The sequence below is a fragment of the Arachis hypogaea genome, chromosome 13 (assembly GCF_003086295.3).
Source record: "Arachis hypogaea cultivar Tifrunner chromosome 13, arahy.Tifrunner.gnm2.J5K5, whole genome shotgun sequence".
NCBI lineage: Eukaryota > Viridiplantae > Streptophyta > Magnoliopsida > Fabales > Fabaceae > Arachis > Arachis hypogaea.
Window position 1 is genome coordinate 135,007,478 of NC_092048.1, and position 21,131 is coordinate 135,028,608.

Sequence of the window (21,131 nt, forward strand, 5' to 3'; positions counted from 1 at the left end):
AATATAACAAAAAATTAAATATTAAATATATATTCTAAAAATAAACTTTAAAGATAAAATTTTGATGCAATTTGTTGTAAATATTATTAGAAAAATAAATTTTTTTATTTTTTAAATTTGATAATTTTATGTCAAGTAAATTTTTAAAATTTTTTTATTATAAATGACTAAATTTTTTTAAAAAATAAAAAAATCTAAAAATTAAATTTCCTTCTAAATTTTTATATATAATTTTAAATATTTATTCAGATATTATCACAAAATTTTAGATAAAGTAAAAAATATAAATATTATTTTATTATTTATAAAAAATATAATATTTATTATTTTTATCATATTTTTAAATAATTTAGAGATGAGAAAGTTTAAGAGCCAGTAATTTTATTAAAATTTGGCCAACACTTAATTAACAAAAGAAAATGGTGTAATTTTGCTATATTAAAAATACTAATAATGATTAATTGATGACTACAAATCATAAAATCTACTGACCTCCTAGCATTCTTCTTTAGACTATGTTTGGTTGGAAAGAAATAAATAACGAAAAAAATTGAATGAATTTTTATTTTCTTTAAATATGTTTGGAAGGAAAAAAAATATTTTAAAAAAATAAGGAATAATATTAAAAGTAAAAAAAAATTAATTTTCTCTCATTTTTTTTAATATTAAAAAAAAATAGTAAATTTCACTAATTTTTTTTTTTAATTATCTCTTCAACCAAATAATATTCTTTTCTTTTTTTAATTTTTTTTCTCTCTTTTCTTTTCTTTCATTTTTTCCTTCAAAGGAATATTAGAGATGATGTAGTCGATAACATGTAACAGACTGTTGGGTGACTTTTTTCTCATCTTATAAGAGCCTTGAAAACGACATCGTTTTGCACGGGAAAGGTGGCACACGGCACTGGCCAACACATAGCCACGTTCCAATATTGCACCAATAACACGACAACACTGGCGCCCATCTTCATCCTTACAAGTCACAACTTCCCCCCCAACATAAATATCTTCTCCCCTCGCTCTTCTCACTTCTCACTCAAACCCCTCCCCTTCCCGGCGGCTTTTCTTTCTTTCTTTTCTCCTTCCTCTTGTTGTTTCTGCCATGGCTGCGAATCTGGGCCACCTGGCACTCTTACTAGACATAGCTTCCCCGCGGAGCATCATTCTCGACAGGAAGCTTATTCGCCCCGCCGGGATCGACGTTGTTTTGAGCTTGTCACCCAGAAGGGACCATGAGGGAGAGTATCGGAGCAGCAACAACAACCTCCGCGCGGTGATGGCCCGGGGGAAGTCCAACTCCGAGAAGAACGGGGTCGGGTATGACGCCGAGTCCAGCGACGAGGACAATAATGGCGGCGGCGGCGGGTTCTGGGAGACTGAGGAGTGGGAGAATGAAATACGGAGGAGAGTGAGGGATTTCGAGGACAGGAGAGCGCTTGAGAAGAAGGCCGAGGAGTTGCAGAGCCGCGGCGGCGATGGGACGCAAGGAGGAGAGGAAGGTACGGAGGAGACCGAGGAAGAGAAGAAGATGAGAGTGAGAAGAGAGCTCGAAAAGGTTTTGTCTGTTTCAATTGACCTATCGGTGATAGATACATGATGAGATGGGATCTTAACTTTTATGTTTAATGAATGAATGTGCCGTGCAGGTGGCTAAGGAACAAGAAGAGAGGAGAGCGACGGCTCAATTGATGTTTGATTTGGGTCAGAAAGCTTACGGAAAAGGCATGTACGGACGTGCCATTGAGTTTCTTGAAGGTGCACTGACTATCATCCCCAGGCCTACTTTATTTGGTGGTGAGGTTGGTTGGCTCACTTCTCTCTGTTTATCTCTCTAATTGATGAGTGTAGGTGGAGGGTTTAGGGTTAATTGTTATTTATTTCAGATTCAAATATGGCTTGCTATGGCTTATGAGGCCAACAACCGCCACAAAGACTGCATTGATCTGTACAAGCAACTAGAGAAGACGCACCCCAGTATTAGCATCCGCCGTCAGGCCTCTGAGCTTCGCTACATTTTGCAAGCGCCCAAGCTCAAGATATCACAAGAGGAGATGGTCACCATACCCTTGATTGGTTCTAGTTACGACAGGTTCTTTCCTTCTTACCATAATCTTTATACAATCCTAGTTTGTGGCAAGAAATTATTTTTCTTCTATGTGGTTTACTGCTCAGTGTCAAGATTTCCAATTATGCTGATGCATGATTCACAACTAGACAATGAACACAAGCAACTTGGCTCGATTTCCACAAATATCATTGCTTTTTTATTCCCTATCAATCTTTTTCAGTGGTTATATTGACCTGTATAGAGTATAGGTGATAGAGAAGGAAATTGCATTTGTTGCAACTTGCTCAAGTTGTTGCATCATACTGTTCATGTCAAATCGTCAATGTGTAATAATCTCTATTCATGTCTTATTGTCAGTGAGCTGTGTCCCAATACACTGAACTGCCATCGGCATTTGTCACATTGTGGTGGATCATAACTATTAACTGCATATATAGTAATTTAAATTGCACTTTGTTACTTTTGTGACTTGGAGCATATTAGAAAAATAATCTTTTATTTGTTGCCATGCAATGTAGCTATGCGGGAACATGGAGTGATAAGTACAAGGACAAGGATCGAATAAGTGGATCGGTTACCAACCAGCTTCCATCTTCAAGAGATTACCTTGGGGATTTTCTTGTATGGAAACCTCCAATTGGGTTAGAGAAAAGTAGAGCTTTCTGGATTGGATTGACAGTATGGTTGGGTTTGGTTGGTGCTGCCCTCATTATTCAAAAATGATCATACACTTATACATACACATTTTGCCGTCTCCAATTTCTCATCTATCCGTTCTACTTAATTACCTCTTAGATTTTCTTTTTGATTTGTATATACATAATTATAATTATATATAGATTCTAATGTGAAGCCCCATGTCACTGTAACATTGTTGTACCGTTTGTACTGGTGGAATATATTTGTAAAATTAATTACATGCCGTCTTATTATTTTCCCAGGCATAGTAATTCTGCTAAACCGTTTCCAGTTTCTAATCACACAAAAAAATAATTATTTCATTATTCGAGTCTGATTCGTATGAAATGTCATCTTTAGAAGGTTTAGGTTCCTCACATCAAGTGGTCTGTAACCAATTGAAAAAAAGAAGAAATGATATTACAGCCGCGAGAGAAGATAATGGAGTGAGTTTACTTGGAATCTTTTTCCAGAAGGGTGGGTTGAACAGCTTCTACTTATTATAACATCACAATATTAATATTACGAGTTTTTATTCACTATTTATTGGTCTTAACCAATCTCAAATTTAAATATACTTATTGCAAGACATAGATGATAACTAATAAACTAAAGCATTGCGTGTATTTACTTGGCACTTAAGAATATGATCTCTGTAGTTGGTTAGTTGTGGACTGTCAAGTGTCGCGTATTGGCGGCTTTTGATTAACTTGATAATTGAAGCTCAATTTTTCCGTATTGTCAAGAGATTAACTTTTTCTTTCTTAATTAAAAGAGATTAACTTGACTATAGTTATACAGTTATAAAATTGGTGAAACAACATCAGTCTGAATGCTCATGGAGCAAATCAAATCAAAATCAAATTAAACTTGTCGTAATTTGATCACCTAAAGAACAAAAATTTTTGTGATGTTTTCTGGGCCAACAACATAACAGGTTCTTCTTTATTTCTGGCCCGACATTATCAAATAAAGGCTCAGAACCCAAATATAGTATGGTTCTTGGCGGCGAAGTCCGAAGTGAAGGCGCCGCGCTTCCGTCCTTGGCGCTTCCGTCTTGGCAACTCAAGCAAGGCGAGAACGACGGGGAGAGCAGCAGGTCCGCCGGCGAGGAATGAGTCTTCAGAAACGGGATAAGGTACCGGTAAGGAGCTACAGCTGCAGATTGGGGAAGGACAGCTCTTCCAACTCCGGGTCGGGTCATAGGATTGGGGATCCGATTTTCTGTGGTTTGGGCTTGTCTGTTGGCCTGGACTCTAAAAAAAAAAAGCCCATAACACCAAAACCCTAGGAGTAAAACCATAAACCAAAAAATCTAAATCCATCGTCACGCAACTATAAAATACCCCAAACCCTAATTCCTCTATCTCTGTCCGCCGAACCCCTACATTCAGAGTGCTCGCTTGAGATCCGAAGATGACAACTCGCTTCAAGAAGAACCGCAAGAAGCGCGGTCACGTGAGCGCTGGGCACGGTCGTATCGGAAAGCACCGTAAGCATCCAGGAGGTCGTGGTAACGCCGGTGGCATGCACCACCACAGAATCCTGTTTGACAAGTACCATCCCGGTTACTTCGGTAAGGTAGGTATGCGGTATTTTCACAAGCTCCGCAACAAGTTCCATTGCCCAATCGTTAACATCGACAAGCTGTGGTCATTGGTCCCGCAAGAGGTGAAGGATAAGGCCTCCAAGGAGAAGAAGGCTCCATTGATCGATGTAACTCAGCACGGTTACTTCAAGGTCTTGGGAAAAGGTGTGCTCCCTCAGGACCAGCCTGTTGTCGTCAAGGCTAAGCTTATTTCCAAGGTCGCCGAGAAGAAGATCAAGGAGAACGGTGGCGCCGTCCTTCTCACCGCTTAGGTTACCTTTTAAACTTCATTTTCTTTTTCTTCATTCAGGAGTTTTAAGTTTTGTGATCTGTTGAGACTCTGGTTTCTGATCGTTTTAATTTTAATTAAATGCTGTTATGGATATTTTCCGAATCGCAATGCTGTCTTATATTGCTAAGGATATATATATATTTTAGAAAAGTTTATTTCATATGCGCTGATCCGTTGTTTCAATTAGATTAGTTAATCTATTAATCCAGTTTGCGCAATGGAAATGGTTCTACAGGAATTCTTGGAGAAATCTATTCTAGGTTTGTCTTTTGATCTGTTTAATTCATATACGCAACCAAATCTATTCTGCAATCTGTTAAGCTGCGGTGGTATGTGCAGAGAAGCTATGAAGTTGCTTAATTTTTAGTAGGCTACGGATTAATAGATTGTGAAGAAGCTTTAATACTCGGGGGGTAATTCACGGTTTTCTTAAAAAAAAAAAATAAATCTGACTAAGTTGTGCTGCACAAAGTGAAATGCTGGAACCCTACCCTAATGGAGAGTGCGATCATTATTTAGGTTTTGCTAACTTAGCGGAAATAAATTGAAGTTGACAAACTTGATTGGCGCTTCACGGTTTCTAATTCTATCAAATAATTAGAAGCACAATGTTATTATTGAACAAAGAATCAATATTTTTAACCGCAAAAGGATACAGAAGGGTGTGGATTGTGGAAGGAACCCCTAATCTAGGAAGCTCGAGCCCAATTGTTGCCTTTTCTATTTGGGTTAGATACAAACATTCTTTCCTTCTTTTCAAGCAATAACTGTTTGCCGCCAACGACACTATGAACGAATTTTACATGGACTCAAGCAATAAAGGTCCAAGGGCCAATTCCTAAAAAAGTCTCGAATTAAGCCACCAATTCTTCCCCTAAGCTAGCATGGAAGCGATTAAATTCATCAGTCCACTAATCAATATGCTTCGGCCTAAAATCAAACTTCCAATGTAATTGTTAAGGATAATCTTGTTCCGCCATTTTCAATAAATAATGCATGGATATTGAAAATACAGTAGTCGTAATAGTATTGGGATTTTACACCATAATAAGTTATCTTCTCACAGGAAGGGGGAAATGTTTTAAGTTTTTACCTCCATTCTCCTGCTGGACTTCGCTTGGACTAGAGTGTGAAATTCAAACTTTTGTTCACTTTTTTTTTTTTTCAATTTATGCAAAACGTATTTGTGTAATATTTTGTTATCATTGGAAGGTTACCTCTTTTTTTTTTTGTTGGTAGAATCATATGGATCTACCTTAAAGTTATATATGATATTTTAATACTATAGTCCCAACACAAAACCCAAGAGCTTCTCTGAAAACCTGATAGCCCATAGAAAATATAGAATTTACAAATCAATTCCATCCCTAATCCTACCCTTCAGCCACCTCAATCAACGATATTTGTTCCAGTAATTCATGGAAACCTGGCCTCCAGTTGGATGACTTAGCCCTCCATTAGATTTTTTCGACTTCTATGGGGAACACAACCTGGATATGGAGCGCTATACTTGGATGCAACAAAGCTACTACTACCAAAACAGAGCAACAACCTCTAAATTGATTCTTTAATTTCCTGCAGATTGCAAGCCGGGAGGCAAAGTAGCATGGTGACATAAAAGAGAGTTCAGAAGGGATGAGTGTTGAGAAAGAAACAGGTGAACTATTGTAAGGCGATAATGGAAGACAAAAGAAAGGAGAGGGAAGGGAGCTGCCGCCGTTGAAGAAAAGGATGAGCAGCAGCAACCCCATCCACTACAGCCCTATCGTTCCAGACTCAGCCACCCCTCAACCTGTTTGAGGGGTGGAGATAGAGAAATGCTAGAGGATTATCACAAAATTTATTGTTTTTGACCATCACATTTAAGTATCAACTCAATTTCTTTGGTTTTATAATTCAGTAACATACTTTAGCCCATATTTTTAAACATTGATAGCTAATTAATGGTCAAAAATAATAAATGTTGATTACTTTTTAGCATTTCTATCATACGAGCCAACGAGGCATAACACTTCTAAATTATACAACTGGGCTAATGTTGGCCCTTGAACACAAGTTTGACAAAATGAAATTAAATACATAAAAAATTTGGTTCTAGAATTTGCAACACTTTCATGTTTGCTGATCATTATTTGCGACACCATTGGATTTTGAATCTTTATGCCCACCCCACTTCTTTATTCTATCTTCTGCAAGGGAGGCCTGCCATCAACACCCAAAACTAGCATGAATATAAGATAATGAAATTGGTTTGCATGCAATGTGATATGGTCTGATCTTCACAAAGATCTTACCTCTTTGTCCCAGTCAGTTCTATATACTATGATGAATAGAACACAAGTTTGGACAATGGTCCCCGTGAGCATCCCAGACCAGATCCCCTGGAAATATCCATCATAACATATCACAGGACTGAATAATAGAGAAGGCAAATAAGGGAAGCAAGAAAAAGGCTTACAATGACACCAAAGTCAAGCGCATAGCCCAAAATAAGTCCAAGAGGAACACCAAAAAGATAGTAACAAGCAATGTTGACATAGGCAACAAGACTCTGCCACCCTGCCCCAACGGCAACACCTGAAAGAACAGGCTGAACATTGTTGATGATGATGCAAAAGGCCAACATTGGTGTCAGCTCCATCACCAGTTCCTTCACCGCTGAATCATTCGAGAACAAGGAAGGGTATTGCTTCCTGAACATGATAAGAACCAGTGACATTGCTAGACCCAGCACAAACGATGTTATCACTGCTACCACTAGCGAGAATTTCGCTGCTCTTGGGTGTGATGCCCCTAGTTCATTTGACACCCTCACACTGCCCACAACTCAACAAAATTAATTCATCTTAATTGAACAATAACCACTTTACTCTTTAGGATGAAGCTTTTGTGTTACACAATAATAAATACCTTACTGCTGCATTCATTCCAAAGGATACCATCACGGTCCAACCCAAGATGTTCATGCTGCAAATCCATTGCTACAAGGTCAGATATGATTTCACCAAACTCAAATAGGCTATTCTCATAGCACAATTAATTAAAGTATCCCATCAGTTAATATTCAAATTAATACTGAAAGATTAAGTATATGACAATTCCAACGTGTGCTTAATTTTTCAAGGACAAATTTAAAAATTACTTTTGGCAAAAACACATAACAAAGTAGTGTGCATGGTCACGTCCCAGAAAAAGTATGCATGCATGGTAAAGGAGGAAGAAACAAAAATAGTTTAAATAAATAAATTAAAAAAAAAACAATTCTTATTGTATTGTATGCAATTTCAGTTTAGATAATACTTAATGGAGATAAATTCCATTGATTTTTCTAGAATTTTAATTTAGAATTGTAGGTGTGTGAGATCCATTACTAAAGTGATCAGAATTTGTATGTAGTTTATACTGGATTTGTAGCATGTGCATCCATATGTATCGGTAAGGCCGTGTGTGAAATGTTCTTTCTGTTTTCCATGAGGTCCTTCTTTGCTTTTCCAAAAATGCTTAAACCATGGTGCTGGTGGGGTCTGTAGCATTGTGATATATATTCACTAGACTCCAAATTAAATAATTGAGGGAGTTTAAAGTTTAAACTTCTCACTCTTAACTCGATCAATCACTTTTATATCAAGGAAAAGAAAGAAAACGACAAATGTTTGTCTTTTTCTTGGGAGGGGAAGGGTGTGGAATGATTCAAAAGGTAGTTTTGCATGAAACATTACTTTAAATTTTATTAAGTTCACACTATGATATAAATACTAATGATGGATAGTGATGAGAAATCATAATTTATATAACGGTAATTTTAAGGAGATAAAAAAATAATCCAAACTTATTTTATTTATTATTTATTAATTAATATAATAATTAATGAATAATAAATAAAATAAATTCTGATTATTTTTTGATTAATTTATTTTAATCATTATATAATTTTATGATAGCTCCCTCTTGGTCCCTGCCTCTATGCTTAAATTAATGAATTTCTGTCGCTTGGCTGAGTGGGAGCAAGTGCCTAGTGGCAGTAAGTTTTCATTTTGAATTTGCTATCTATTCCAAATGTTATATGTAAAAAAAAAATTATTAAATTAATTATTATAATTAAATTAATCACCCAATATTGTTTAATGTGAAGATTCACACATAATTATTTTTATATTAAATTAATAATTAAAAATTTTTATATAATAATTTAATTAAATTTATTAAATTATTTAATAATCTTTAAATATCAATTTAATGTAAAAATACCTGCATCTGAATTTTAATGTTTTTTAACATATTTATTTTTTCAATAATAAAAACTTCACGTAAAGTGTAAAGAAAACTGCATCTGGATTTTTACCTTCTTCCATTCATCAACCAATGAGTGCAATGTTTAGTATGAAATAGGAACTACTATTGGAGGCTGTCCCGTGATTATGATTTTTTCATTTTTTGGTACAATAATAGAACCGAATCCCAAAGCATGCTATTCTCTGCGTTTATTAAGTGTTTTTTTTTTTTATTGTTTTTCAAATTAAATTTATTTTTTAATTTCAAAAGATCATTAATTAATTTTTACCTATTATACCATTTATTATTAAATAAAAAAGTTAAAAGACTAAAACGTTACTAATAATGAGAGAAAATTATATTAAGAATAATTTAATTCTTTTCTTTTGATTATTTATATTTTCAAAAAAAAATAATGATTGTTTTAAGAGAAATATAGAGAACTATACTTTTTATTTAGTTAATATTAATTAATTTTTTTAATTTGAATGTTTTTATTTTTTGTAGGATTTAAAATTTATAGTTTATAACTTAAGATTTAGGATATTAAAGGTTTATTAGAATTTAAAATTTAAAATAAATAAATTTTTTTTAAAAATTAACTAATATTAACTGAAAAAAATTAATTTTCTAACATTGTTCTTTATTTAATATTTTTTCACAACTAAAAAAAATACCTAATATGAAAGGAAGGGGTATTATTTAATAATATTAATTAGTTAGAATGATGAACAGTTGACCAGTTAATTAAACAAAGTTTTATATTTATATTACCTGTAATTTAGCTGACAAGTGGCTTTAAGCCTTTAAAGTAATATAGATGGTTTTATATTGAAAAACATTAGTTTTTAAAGTATTTATTATATAAAAAATAAAAGTATATGTTATATATATATATATATATATATATATATATATATATATATATATATATATATATATATTATTAAATTTTTTCAACAAAATAACCTTAAAGAAACTTCTTAGAGAAACTTTCTTTTAATTAGTGTTTAACTAAAATGAGATGCAATAAACTATTCTTTATCATAAACCTAATCCAGTATCTGACAAAATAGAAAAAGGATAATATCATTTTTTGTTTTTATAAATTCATAAGAATATATAATATAAAAAATCGCATATGTGAAGTAATATTATTAAAAATAACAATGATAATATCATTTTTTTATAAAATAAAATAAAATCATATTGATTTTATTACTATATCTTGCACAATATAAATTTAGATTTAATAATTCATACTCGGGTACGGTATACTTATAATAAAAGATTTTTACATAAATATATTTTTTTATGGCATGCATACTCATTCACTTTAGGTGTTGTACCAACTACCAAGTACGAACTTTATTATGTGTTGAAATCAGAAAGACTTTTATAATTTGTTTCATATTGATTTTGTCATTTATGATGATTCCAAAGGCATGTGGATACGTTGGTTTAATCATTACTGCATTAGGCACTATTGTAACACATAAAATAAATCTTTGTAGCAATAACAAAAGGGAAAAAAGGGTAACTTTAATTTATTTCCGAATGAATATTGATTAGCGGAGTGATTGATGAGAGGGGTCTCACCAGATAGATAAGGCATCAACTGAAACTTCTGCATTCTTCAGATATCCCGCGAACAGAATTAGTGCCATAAAATACCACATTTCCAGGCTGCAAACATATATATACATACTGTTAAAGTAAAAATTATATATATATATATATATATATATATATATATATATATATTATATTAAATTTTTAATAAATTGATTAACTCAAAAAAATATTAATCTAAAATAACAAAAATAATTATAATTGTTCTTACTTTATTTTTAATATAACTAAATATTATTTCTTCATTTATGTTCTTAAATAATTATTTAATTATTCATCATCTCCTACTCAATTATGAAATATGAAATTCACTTGTCATAGTATTTATTATGATATAAATAAAATTTATTTCTAACCAAAATAATTACTCTAGAGTCTACACAAGACCATTTTAATAAAGATTATTAATATATTAATATATAGATGATATATTTAATTGTCTTAACTAAATTTTAAAGAAATACTAATCATTTAAGTTATGTCTAATTAAAAAATTAAGATTCAATTTGATTATTAACTAATTCGTTAGTATGATAAAGTTAATTATCACTATTTATTTTTTTTTATTGAGTTGATTAATTTATTTATTTTTAATATTTATATTAGATCAAATTTAACCAAATAAATTATTATTTCTTAAGTTTAAAAAATAAATTTTTAATATAAAATTCAAAAAAATAATTTATATTTTATTTTAAGAACAAACATAACACCACAAGAGAAATAATATATAAATATTGGTGGAGGCAAGTGCCCCTTTCCACAACGTATATATCAATCAAATTCATCTAATTAATTAGTCTGCCAATTTATATATACAAAAATATTATTTATACATTAAAATTAATTATTAATATATTTATATATAATTATATATATAATTTAATTTATTTTTAATATATAATTATATATTTATATTTTAATATATATTATTTTATACTAATAATTATTTTTAATAATTAATTTTAGTGTATTTTTAATTTAATCGGTATATATATTATGCTAACATTTATTGTACCAATAAATGCCGTCCACATGTATGTCGCGATCTTTGTAGTGCAAGCACGAAGCATGGGAAACGAGTTAGATTCTGTCCTCTATTATTTATATGTTGGTACCAAAAAGCGTCAAATCAAATTAAATTTTTTTTGGGTATGTGAGAAACTTATATTAGGTATGGAGTATGGTCAATGTATTCTTCACATTTATATGAATATTGATTGATGTATGACCTATTTAATTCGTTAGTTATTAGATAAGACATAAAAAATGTTACTTAAACAATTAGAATTTAAAGTCACCAAAAAAAAAAAAAAAACAATTAGAATTTAAAATACATTTCACCAATCAATGCAAGACGGACCCAGGTTAATAAGAAGGGACACTACTTGTCTCCGCTAAGTTTTGAAAAAAATGTTAATAATTATATACAAATAAATATATCTCTTGTCAAATTTGATTTAGTAAAAAAAAAAAAATAAACATTGATAATGCTCTTTCTAAAATTAGTTAATTATCAAACTGAATCTTAATTTTTTATACATAAGTAAAATTAATAGTAATTTTTAAAAAAATTGTTGAGATAAAAAAATATTATTTATACATTAAATAATAAAAAAATCAATTTTTAGACATTCAATATTAACTAACTTTTTTTAATTGTAAAAAATCTTATTTTTAGAGAATTTAAAATTCAGAATCTACCATTTAAGATTTATGATTGAGAGTTTAAAATATAAGATGAATAAAATCATTTTAAAAAAGATAAACTGATATTAATTAAAATTAATTAAAAAATAATTGTTTAATTAAATTTTAATTAATATTTTTTATTTTAATTCTTATATATAATTATTCTAAATATAAGTAAATTTTTTTTCTAATACTTATATACATAATTTTAGTTTTAAATTATAAATATTTTTTCGTGTATTTCAAATTATGAATATACCAATCTTGAACAAAATTTATTTTGTAACTTTGTCTCATATGCATCAGGCAGCATATGACCAAGAAATAAATAAATTTAAATTTTGATACCAGAGCATAACTGCAGATGCAAGGGAGAGACGAACGAATCCCCAGAGATTCTCAAACGCCTTTAGCGAGAAGCCACTCCACGCGTTCCCGCACGTGCCGCTCAGGATGTACACAAGCTGCGCCACCACTATGAACCACCAGGACCCGTTCAGCACCACCGCGGCCCCGACCAGCCCCCAGCCCAGCCTCAGCATGAGCAGCCAGCTGAGCAGCAGATGCATCACAAGCGCCGCCGCTGCTATCCAAGCCATGACCATGATCTTGCTTTGCGCCTGCAGGAACTTCTGGATCGGGAAATTCATGGCGTATGCGAAGAGCTGCGGTATCATCCAGACGGCGAACTCCCCCGCCGCCTTGGATATGGCGGCCGTCTGGCCAATAAAATTGAGGAGCGGCTTGGCGAAGACGTAGAGAAGGCTGAGGATCAAGCAGGTGGTGTTGAGAATGACCCATGATCGTTGCATGTAAATCCCTAACATCCTCAATTGTCCCGCTCCGAACGCTTGTCCGCATAGCGTTTCCAACGCACTTCCCATCCCAAGCTGCATTCATTTCTATCAATTACTCATGCCAAACATCATGCCACATACACTAATTTACTCTAACTTTATATTCAATATTAAATTCAATTTGTTACACACCAGATCAGACTACAAGTACAAATGTACTATTATAACGCCTATATCATTTGAGGAATGTTAGGGGCAGCAATTTTAGTATTTTATAACCATCAATTGATCATTAAGGTAGCGTTTGTTTTGAGGTACTGAGACAGAGACTGAGAGACTGTGACTCAGTATCGTGTTTGTTAGTTCAGAGACTGGTACTAAAATTTCTGTCTCTGTCTCTAAAATTTCAGTATTTCAGTACCTCCAAAAAGTAGGGACACAGGGGACTGGAATTTTTAGAGATGGAGACTGAAACTTTAATAACATTTTATACCTAAAATACTTTCATTTCAATTAATTAATTCCAATTTTACCCTTTGTGCAAATTAAATTAGAGTTTCATTCTTGTTTCAATTCATGTCTCCCATTTTGCACCAAACAGAATACTGAGATTTATTTCAATCCCTGTCTCTTAGTCTCTGTCTCTCAGTCTCAGTCTTTCCGTCTCTGTCTCTCCACCAAACGCTACCTAATAGTGTTTTTAATGGTATAAAATTACATCTAATAGTGAGAAATCACTCACTTTTATTTTAATGGTTAAGTACTAGTCAGAAAACACAAAAGTTGTTGCCCCTATACTTTTCCATATCATTTATGAGTAGCAAAACTCACAAATCACAATACAATATTTAAACAAGAGTTGACAGAGGTCTTGTTGGTATTTAATATCCCTTTAATATAATTACCATGATGCCGAAGCAGAAGCCGGCGATGACGGAGTTCTCGACAGAGACAGCGGCGAGCTCTAAGGTGCCAACGTGGCCAGCGAAGAGCTGAGTGATGGCGCCGAGTGAGTACTGGCAGACAGAGGTGAAGATGGCAGGGCCGGCCAGGTACCAGAGCTTCTTGGACTCGAGGAGAAACTCCCTGCCGAAGATTCTGGGGCTGCTGATCGGAGGGATGTCATGGGATTCTGTGGTGAATACGGCGGCGGGCGGCGGCGGTGTGAGAAGAGGGCGAGTGTAGTTGTTGTTATGATCTTGTCCCTCTCCCTCCATAAATGGATATGGACCTAGCAAGCTGGCTAACTAGAAAAGAACAATTGAAAATTGGGAAGACACGTTTAATTTATATGCATAAACAAAGATGGCCAGCCATGTTAATACACGTCTTATCTTACATCACTCACCCGTAACATACATGTTTTTTCTTTCTACTTATTATGTGGGATTTAATTAATGGGATTTAATATATTCATGGTTATGCCAAACGCTCTATACTACTTTTGTGTTAATGTTAATAAATCAATATATATTTCATATATTAAAAAAAAATAGTAGAACGCCTTTTAATTAATATTATCATTTTTATATTTAAAATATGAAAATATCTACGTAACTTTCAAAACAATAGCATATGTACTATCATCATTTCTTTCCTTTGAATTTCTATATATACTTTTGATAATTGATAATATTAATAAATAACACGAGTTACAACTTGTTCTTTTTTATATACATATCGTGTGTATTGTGTCTTGTTATGCAGATTGGATGTTCTAGACCTTAACATGGTGGTTACTTTTTGAAATTTATGTAGAAAAATTTTGACCGTTTGATTTTTTTATTGGTAAAAATTGGTACATAAATTAGATAGTCTGATTTGTATGAAAAAAAAATTAAAATTACATAGAGTTAATCAAACTGTTCGATTTTAGGGTTATTAAATTTTTTTATTTTACGCAAATTAAAAATAAATCACACCATCCGATTTACTTAAAAAAATTATTTTAATACCTAAATAGAAATCAAATCAATCGATTTATTTCATTATATATATACACAACTTGCATCCGAGTGATCTCTCTTCCTCCAGAACTCTCCTCCTCTTATATTTTTATTTGTGCTTCAAAAAATTACAGGTGAAGTTCATATATATTGATGTGAGAAAAAAAAAATTGATGATAGGATTATATTAAAAGTATATTATAATGTTCAGATTTTGTTACAAACTTCTGAAAGAATAAAATTTGTATGTGAGAATTCGTTAGATATTGTTGTTCCATTCACAATCTCATTTGAAAAACTAAAATGTGTGATTTGTGAGAAAATAAATTCTAAAATGTCAATGAGAGTATCATGTATTTTATACAAGTATCTTATACCGTATTTGGTGAATTTATTCAAATTCAAACTAAATATGTAACTGATGAAGCGAACATGCAAGAGATATTTTCAATGTATATTAAAAGTTGCTTTCAAATGTCGTTCATTGAGTTGTATATTAAATTCAAACAATCTAAAGCCAACCAAAATATTAAATGAGAAGATTACAACAGTGACAGTGAGGAAGAGTTTAAAAGCAATTATGAGGTCATTAACTCAGATAGAGACGAAGATCAAGCTGACAACACTATGAAGACAAATGTAGGAGAAGTGGCAAATGCACTAATAAACCAACATCCGTTTGAGGAGCCATCTTTCATGCGTGCTTTAGATTTAGAGGCTATACATGCACTGAAATTTTTTAAATATATAAATACAGGTACGTAATTTAAATATTTGTTCGAGAGATCACAATTTTATTATAATTTATATTGTTGAGCGATTAATTAATTATGTGACATATGAAAATATAATTAATTAGTATTTATTTATGTCTTTATTTGATTAAATTTAAGATAATAATTCTTTTTATTTATTTATTTATTTGATTAAAATTTAATTAACATTTATTTATGTATTTATGTTTTTATTTGGTTAAATTATAACTCTAATAATACTTATATGGTATTATATTCTATTCTATTACATGCATACATATATCAACAATACATATTCATAATACCACAAGCCTAATTATTTGTGAGATAGATAGCTTATCAAGTAATAATTAATAATTTACTGATAATAATTAATAATTTTTTAATAATAATAACTAATTTATTAAAATAATACTAAATTTAGTGTTAATTAGTTAATTTAATAACTAGTATGCATACATAAATACGGCTAATCTACAAATTATTTAACTAATATTATTAAAAAAAATTAAAAATACAACTACAATAAATATATTAATTAAATATCTAACAATAATCAATTAATTATTAAATTTTAAAAAATATAATATTTAGTAAATCTATTTTACTGAAACTCCACAATAATAATTTAACTTCTAAATTTAATTAATAAAACTAAAAAATATTTTGAAGAGTTTTTTATTTTTAAAATTATGATATTATTATTCATATTAAATATTTTATTAAATATTTTATTAATTTTTTATTAAATTATTCCTTACATAATTACTTATTTATTAATAAATAATTTATCAAATAATAATTAATAACTTTCTAATAATAACTAATTAATTAACTAGCATGCACGTACGACTAACCTAATTTAAATAACAATATTAAAAAATTTAAAAACTCAACTACAATATTTATGTTAATTAAATAGCTAACAATAAATAAATAATTATTAAAATTTAAAAAATATAATATTTATTAAATCTACTTTACAAAAATTATACAATAATAACGTAACTTCTAATAATAATTAATAAAACTAAGATATAATTTTAATAATTATTACAAAATATTCTAAATATATATTTTCTAATAATCTGTTACATCAGTCCAGTATTAACATTATCATTGACTAAAATATTTACTAACTAAATTTAAATATATATTTTTAATTACTACATTAATTATTATTAACAACCTTAATTTTTAACATTATTAATAATATTTCTATTAAACAAAATTTAAAATACTAATTTATATAATCAGAATGACAAAAATAATTAATAATATAAAATTTAGGATCATCTACATCTTTAAATTTGTGTTTCTTTGGCATTGTGATTTTTTAATGAAGATTGATAAAAAAAATTGCTGGCCAAGAGAAGAGAGAAAATGGTAGAGTTAGAGTTTCTGACAGAGGGAAAGAGACTTGAGAGAGAGTAGTTTCAGGAGAGTGAAGAGTAGTTCGAAGAGGAGAGAACTTAACCGAGGAGAGCCATCATGTATGCACATGTGACTAGTGTGATACAAATTAGACTATCTCATTTGTGTATCTTAAATCGAATTGTCTAATTATTATACTTTGAATTTGGACCGTCCGATTACTTTGATATTGACACCACAGCTGCATATAACAGCCAGATCTTTCATATTTATATTCTACATCAATCGTTTGTTAACTGTTAAAATAGTGATATTGCATTATAAATATTTTTAGCAATTAAATTTAATTAAATTGATAAAAGTCTTATAAAAAATTACGTGCATTTATTATGTAGTTCTTTGTTTTTGCATTTTTTAAGCATATAAATTTTATTACAAAATATAAAATTTTTTATATTATATACTAATTTTTTTTACTATGAATTAAAATTTTTATGTTATGCATTAAATTTTTTGTGTTAAAAAAAATAATAAAAAAATGATAACAATGACAATAATAATAATTAAAAAAATACAAAAAAAAAAAAGCGAAGAAAAAGTAGCAACGACAATACATACATACGTGCATTCAAAGATTTAATTGAGGCCTGAGGGCTTAATTTAAAAAATTTTAGATGCCTAATTTTGTTGTTAAAATAATATGCGATAATTAAAATAATTCACACGTGGATCTAGGGAATATTATCCTTCTACTCTTGTTCATATCCAAATAGATTTATTTGCAAAATTTCTAATATGACTTTTATTATATAAATTAAATTAAATCAAGAAGTATTACATTAAATATATATCAAATTAAACATTTGAAAAGTCATAAACCAAATTCAGTTAAGCATATACCGTCTAAAACAAAAATGGAACCTTTACTTTTATTATATATATATGTGGTACCAAAGAAAGCCCACACTACAGCAGCATATCATGCGAAGCTGTATCCACTCGGTACGAAAAAAAATGACATGTTATTTTGAGTATTATTATTTAGAATTTAATTTTTATATACTCGTATTGTAAAATAATTTTATACAGATAATAAATTGTATATTTTTACATTATAAGTAACTATTTTTTCAAATATTATTTATAAAATAATATAAACACATGAATTTAATTAAATTATTATATAAAATTTTTAAATTGTTAATACATTAAAATTAAATTTTATTATTTATTAATAATAAATTTACAATATTGCCATCACAAGATATTCATTGCATCGATCAGTAGCAAAACTAGATCTATTTTCTTTGTGAGATGAGAATTTGTTCCTTATATATTGATTATGTATTTCAGCCTACATATGAATATTTCATGATGGATATGCATGTGATGTCTCATAAGGACGATGTATATAAGGCTGCGTTTATTTATGAGAATAGGATAAGAAGATACAAAGAATAGAGATATAAAATTTTGTATTTTTGTATTTTATTTAGTAATAAATTAGAACAAAGTATGAAAATTTAATTTATTTATATTTTTTTATTTAAAAAATTTGAGAAAAAAATAAAATAATAAAAAATATAATTATAAAAAAAATAAAAAAATAAAAAATAAAAAATATTATTTATTAATATCTCTATTTATATCTCATTTGTCAAACACAATTGTGTGTTTTTGTGTCTCTGTCTATGCTCTACCCATCTTCAACACCAAAGCCCAACAAGGCAAATTCATTTCTCTATTTTATTATGGTATTAAAGTTCTGTTCATGCTCATCAATGGCCTAAACCTCCAATCCTAATAGACAATCTCCCTCTTCTTCTCCATCTTCTCCCACCATGGTGGCAAGGGACAATGTCCAAGGATGTGTGTTTGATGGAATGTTGGTTTAGAGTTCATCATCCGCACGCAACGTGCTTGTGCATGCATGTGTGTGCCTGCATGCCAATATGTATGATATTATTTCTGTATGTATAAAATATTTAAATATAAAAAATTAGTTATTAAATATTTATATCTGTATTTATACATATTATTTTATAAATATATTAAATTGATTCATTACAATAAAATAATCAGAGTTTCATATCAAAATAATCAAATTGATTATAAAAAAAATATTGGTAGACAATAGTTTTTGTGAATAATGTGAATAATAAGTCTAATAAAATAAAAATACATTATATATCTAAATTATCCACCTAAATCTTAATATTAAAATAATCATTCGCATACTTAGTGAATTGAACATCCATTATTCATGTTGTTCAAAAAGTTTATTGATTACCTAACATTGTCCTTGTACAAATTGAAGGCATAATCCCATACTTTTTATTAACAGAAAAAAGATACCCTTTTTTAATACTTATCCGCATTTGTTTTGAGGAAAAAATAGCTTGTATTTTGAGTATTCAACTGTTTAGGACTGCACATGGATCGGATCGGATCGGATATAGTTTAAAATTCTATTCGATCCGCACTGTATTCATCGGATCGGATCGGATATCAGATATCGGATATATCAATGTTTTCAAATTTTATTTGGCTGTTTTTACAAAAAAAAATTCATTTTTCACCTGTTTAAGCATATTTAATTCTAAAATATTATCAATAAAAGTTCTTTTGAATAACAAAAAAAAATACAAGATTTAAGTTTAATTATTCTAAGTCGAGGTACAACATAAAAAATAAAAAACAAGATATCATAAAATTCATAAAACAATACACTAAAATTCATATCACATTAGGGTTTATTTTCTTAAACTATGCTATTTATATGTGATGTGCGGATATGCGAATTTACGGATCGGATCTGCGAATATCACTGTCAAATCTACAATTTGATCCTACCATAATGCGGATCAGATCCGATCCGATCCGATAGCCTTGCAGATCGGATAATATCCACAAAATTCGAATCGGATGCGGATAATTACCGCAGATATGCGGATATTATCCGAGCCATGTGTAGCCCTACAACTGTTGCGCCTGTTGCCTAATGCCTCGCTTGGAATTTTAAACCACTTTATTTTGTCACGTTTCTTACGCTTATCGAAAGATCAAAGCTTGTGGACCATTAATCACCACAATGCTAGTCATGAGAGAATCTACTTACATAAATAACTAACTAAACAATTGTTTAAATGAACGTATTTTAGAGTTATATATTTTCTTTCCTATTTTAAAATAAGTGTCTTTAATTTAGATTTTACTTTTATACAGCACTGGCTCACGATGTATCCCCCTTGCACTACCAGAAATACGGGTATTACCAACGGGAAGATACCCACGAATAAAAAATAGTGGCAAATTATATGATCGTGATAATCACTTGCAACGTCTTGTATCTCCGTGGCTAAATTTTGTGGATTTTTTCGACGGTTTTATTTGTTCGTGGCTAACTTGAGATGACTTTCCTCATTTACCACAGACCTAATGATCACCGTGATGAATTCAAACGATTTTCACTTCAAAATTGTCTTTAATTTGGCGTTTTTCTCCATCTCTTTCAAAATATTTTTATGCAGTTTATACTTTTTCTCAATTTTTATGCAGGCTTTTCCAATTCTCCAATTGTTAATTTTTTCTCCCTTCTTCCTTTCTAGTGCTACCGTCGAAAAATTATACTCTGCCATATCTCTGAATCTTTTTTTAATTTTTCTTTCTTGATTTAAAAATAATTTTTTTGTGTGGTTGTGTTGTTCATTACTTTATAAAAATCATATTGTAATATAATAAAAAAAGACTAATTCATATACATACAATTTTACTATTTATATTTTTTAGTTGTCACTTTTTTTTATTCGTATTCTTTCTGACCAAATACAGTTTCAGTGTTCAATTTCACATTATGCATTAATTTAGAGACTTTAGTAATAAAATAAAATGATTCAATTAAAAATAAATGTTAAAATTATAAAAAGAGTATCAAAAGAGTACAAAAAAAGTACATATTTATCTTTAATAAAATAACTCTAGCTAATTCTAAAAAATAAAAAATATTAACTATAATTGATTAGAATAATAACTAATTTA

At 30.0% G+C, this 21,131-nt stretch overlaps 3 protein-coding genes across 3 annotated transcripts; 2 read left to right on the forward strand and 1 right to left on the reverse strand.

The window, feature by feature from the left end:
- The first annotated feature begins 813 nt into the window (after nucleotides 1-813).
- LOC112733857 (uncharacterized) lies at nucleotides 814-4,785 on the forward strand. Its single transcript, XM_025782955.3, has 4 exons — nucleotides 814-1,554; nucleotides 1,646-1,798; nucleotides 1,883-2,088; nucleotides 2,586-4,785. Exons 1-4 carry the CDS (start codon nucleotides 1,102-1,104, stop codon nucleotides 2,788-2,790), a joined length of 1,017 nt encoding a protein of 338 aa, XP_025638740.1. The 5' UTR covers nucleotides 814-1,101; the 3' UTR covers nucleotides 2,791-4,785.
- Nucleotides 4,162-4,785, forward strand: LOC112733858 (large ribosomal subunit protein uL15x). The gene has a single exon (XM_025782956.3). It carries the CDS (start codon nucleotides 4,162-4,164, stop codon nucleotides 4,603-4,605), a length of 444 nt encoding a protein of 147 aa, XP_025638741.1. The 3' UTR covers nucleotides 4,606-4,785.
- Nucleotides 4,786-6,167: 1,382 nt separating this feature from the next.
- Nucleotides 6,168-14,520, reverse strand: LOC112733856 (protein DETOXIFICATION 30). Its single transcript, XM_025782954.3, has 7 exons — nucleotides 13,924-14,520; nucleotides 12,570-13,111; nucleotides 10,497-10,583; nucleotides 7,536-7,592; nucleotides 7,084-7,441; nucleotides 6,920-7,006; nucleotides 6,168-6,827 (listed from the first exon to the last, which is right to left on the reverse strand). Exons 1-7 carry the CDS (start codon nucleotides 14,233-14,235, stop codon nucleotides 6,738-6,740), a joined length of 1,533 nt encoding a protein of 510 aa, XP_025638739.1. The 5' UTR covers nucleotides 14,236-14,520; the 3' UTR covers nucleotides 6,168-6,737.
- Nucleotides 14,521-21,131: the final 6,611 nt, after the last annotated feature.

Bases quoted from the DNA above. Each gene is read 5' to 3' on its own strand.
- LOC112733857 (XM_025782955.3), top strand. From the start codon at position 1,102: ATGGCTGCGAATCTGGGCCACCTGGCACTCTTACTAGACATAGCTTCC. The intron at 1,799-1,882 runs GTTGGTTGGCTC...TATTTATTTCAG, and splicing joins CTACTTTATTTGGTGGTGAG to ATTCAAATATGGCTTGCTAT. The intron at 2,089-2,585 runs GTTCTTTCCTTC...CATGCAATGTAG, and splicing joins ATTGGTTCTAGTTACGACAG to CTATGCGGGAACATGGAGTG.
- LOC112733856 (XM_025782954.3), bottom strand. From the start codon at position 14,235: ATGGAGGGAGAGGGACAAGATCATAACAACAACTACACTCGCCCTCTT. The intron at 7,442-7,535 runs GTATTTATTATT...AGTTGTGGGCAG, and splicing joins GGAATGAATGCAGCAGTAAG to TGTGAGGGTGTCAAATGAAC. The intron at 7,007-7,083 runs GTAAGCCTTTTT...GGATATTTCCAG, and splicing joins CGCTTGACTTTGGTGTCATT to GGGATCTGGTCTGGGATGCT.
- LOC112733858 (XM_025782956.3), top strand. From the start codon at position 4,162: ATGACAACTCGCTTCAAGAAGAACCGCAAGAAGCGCGGTCACGTGAGC.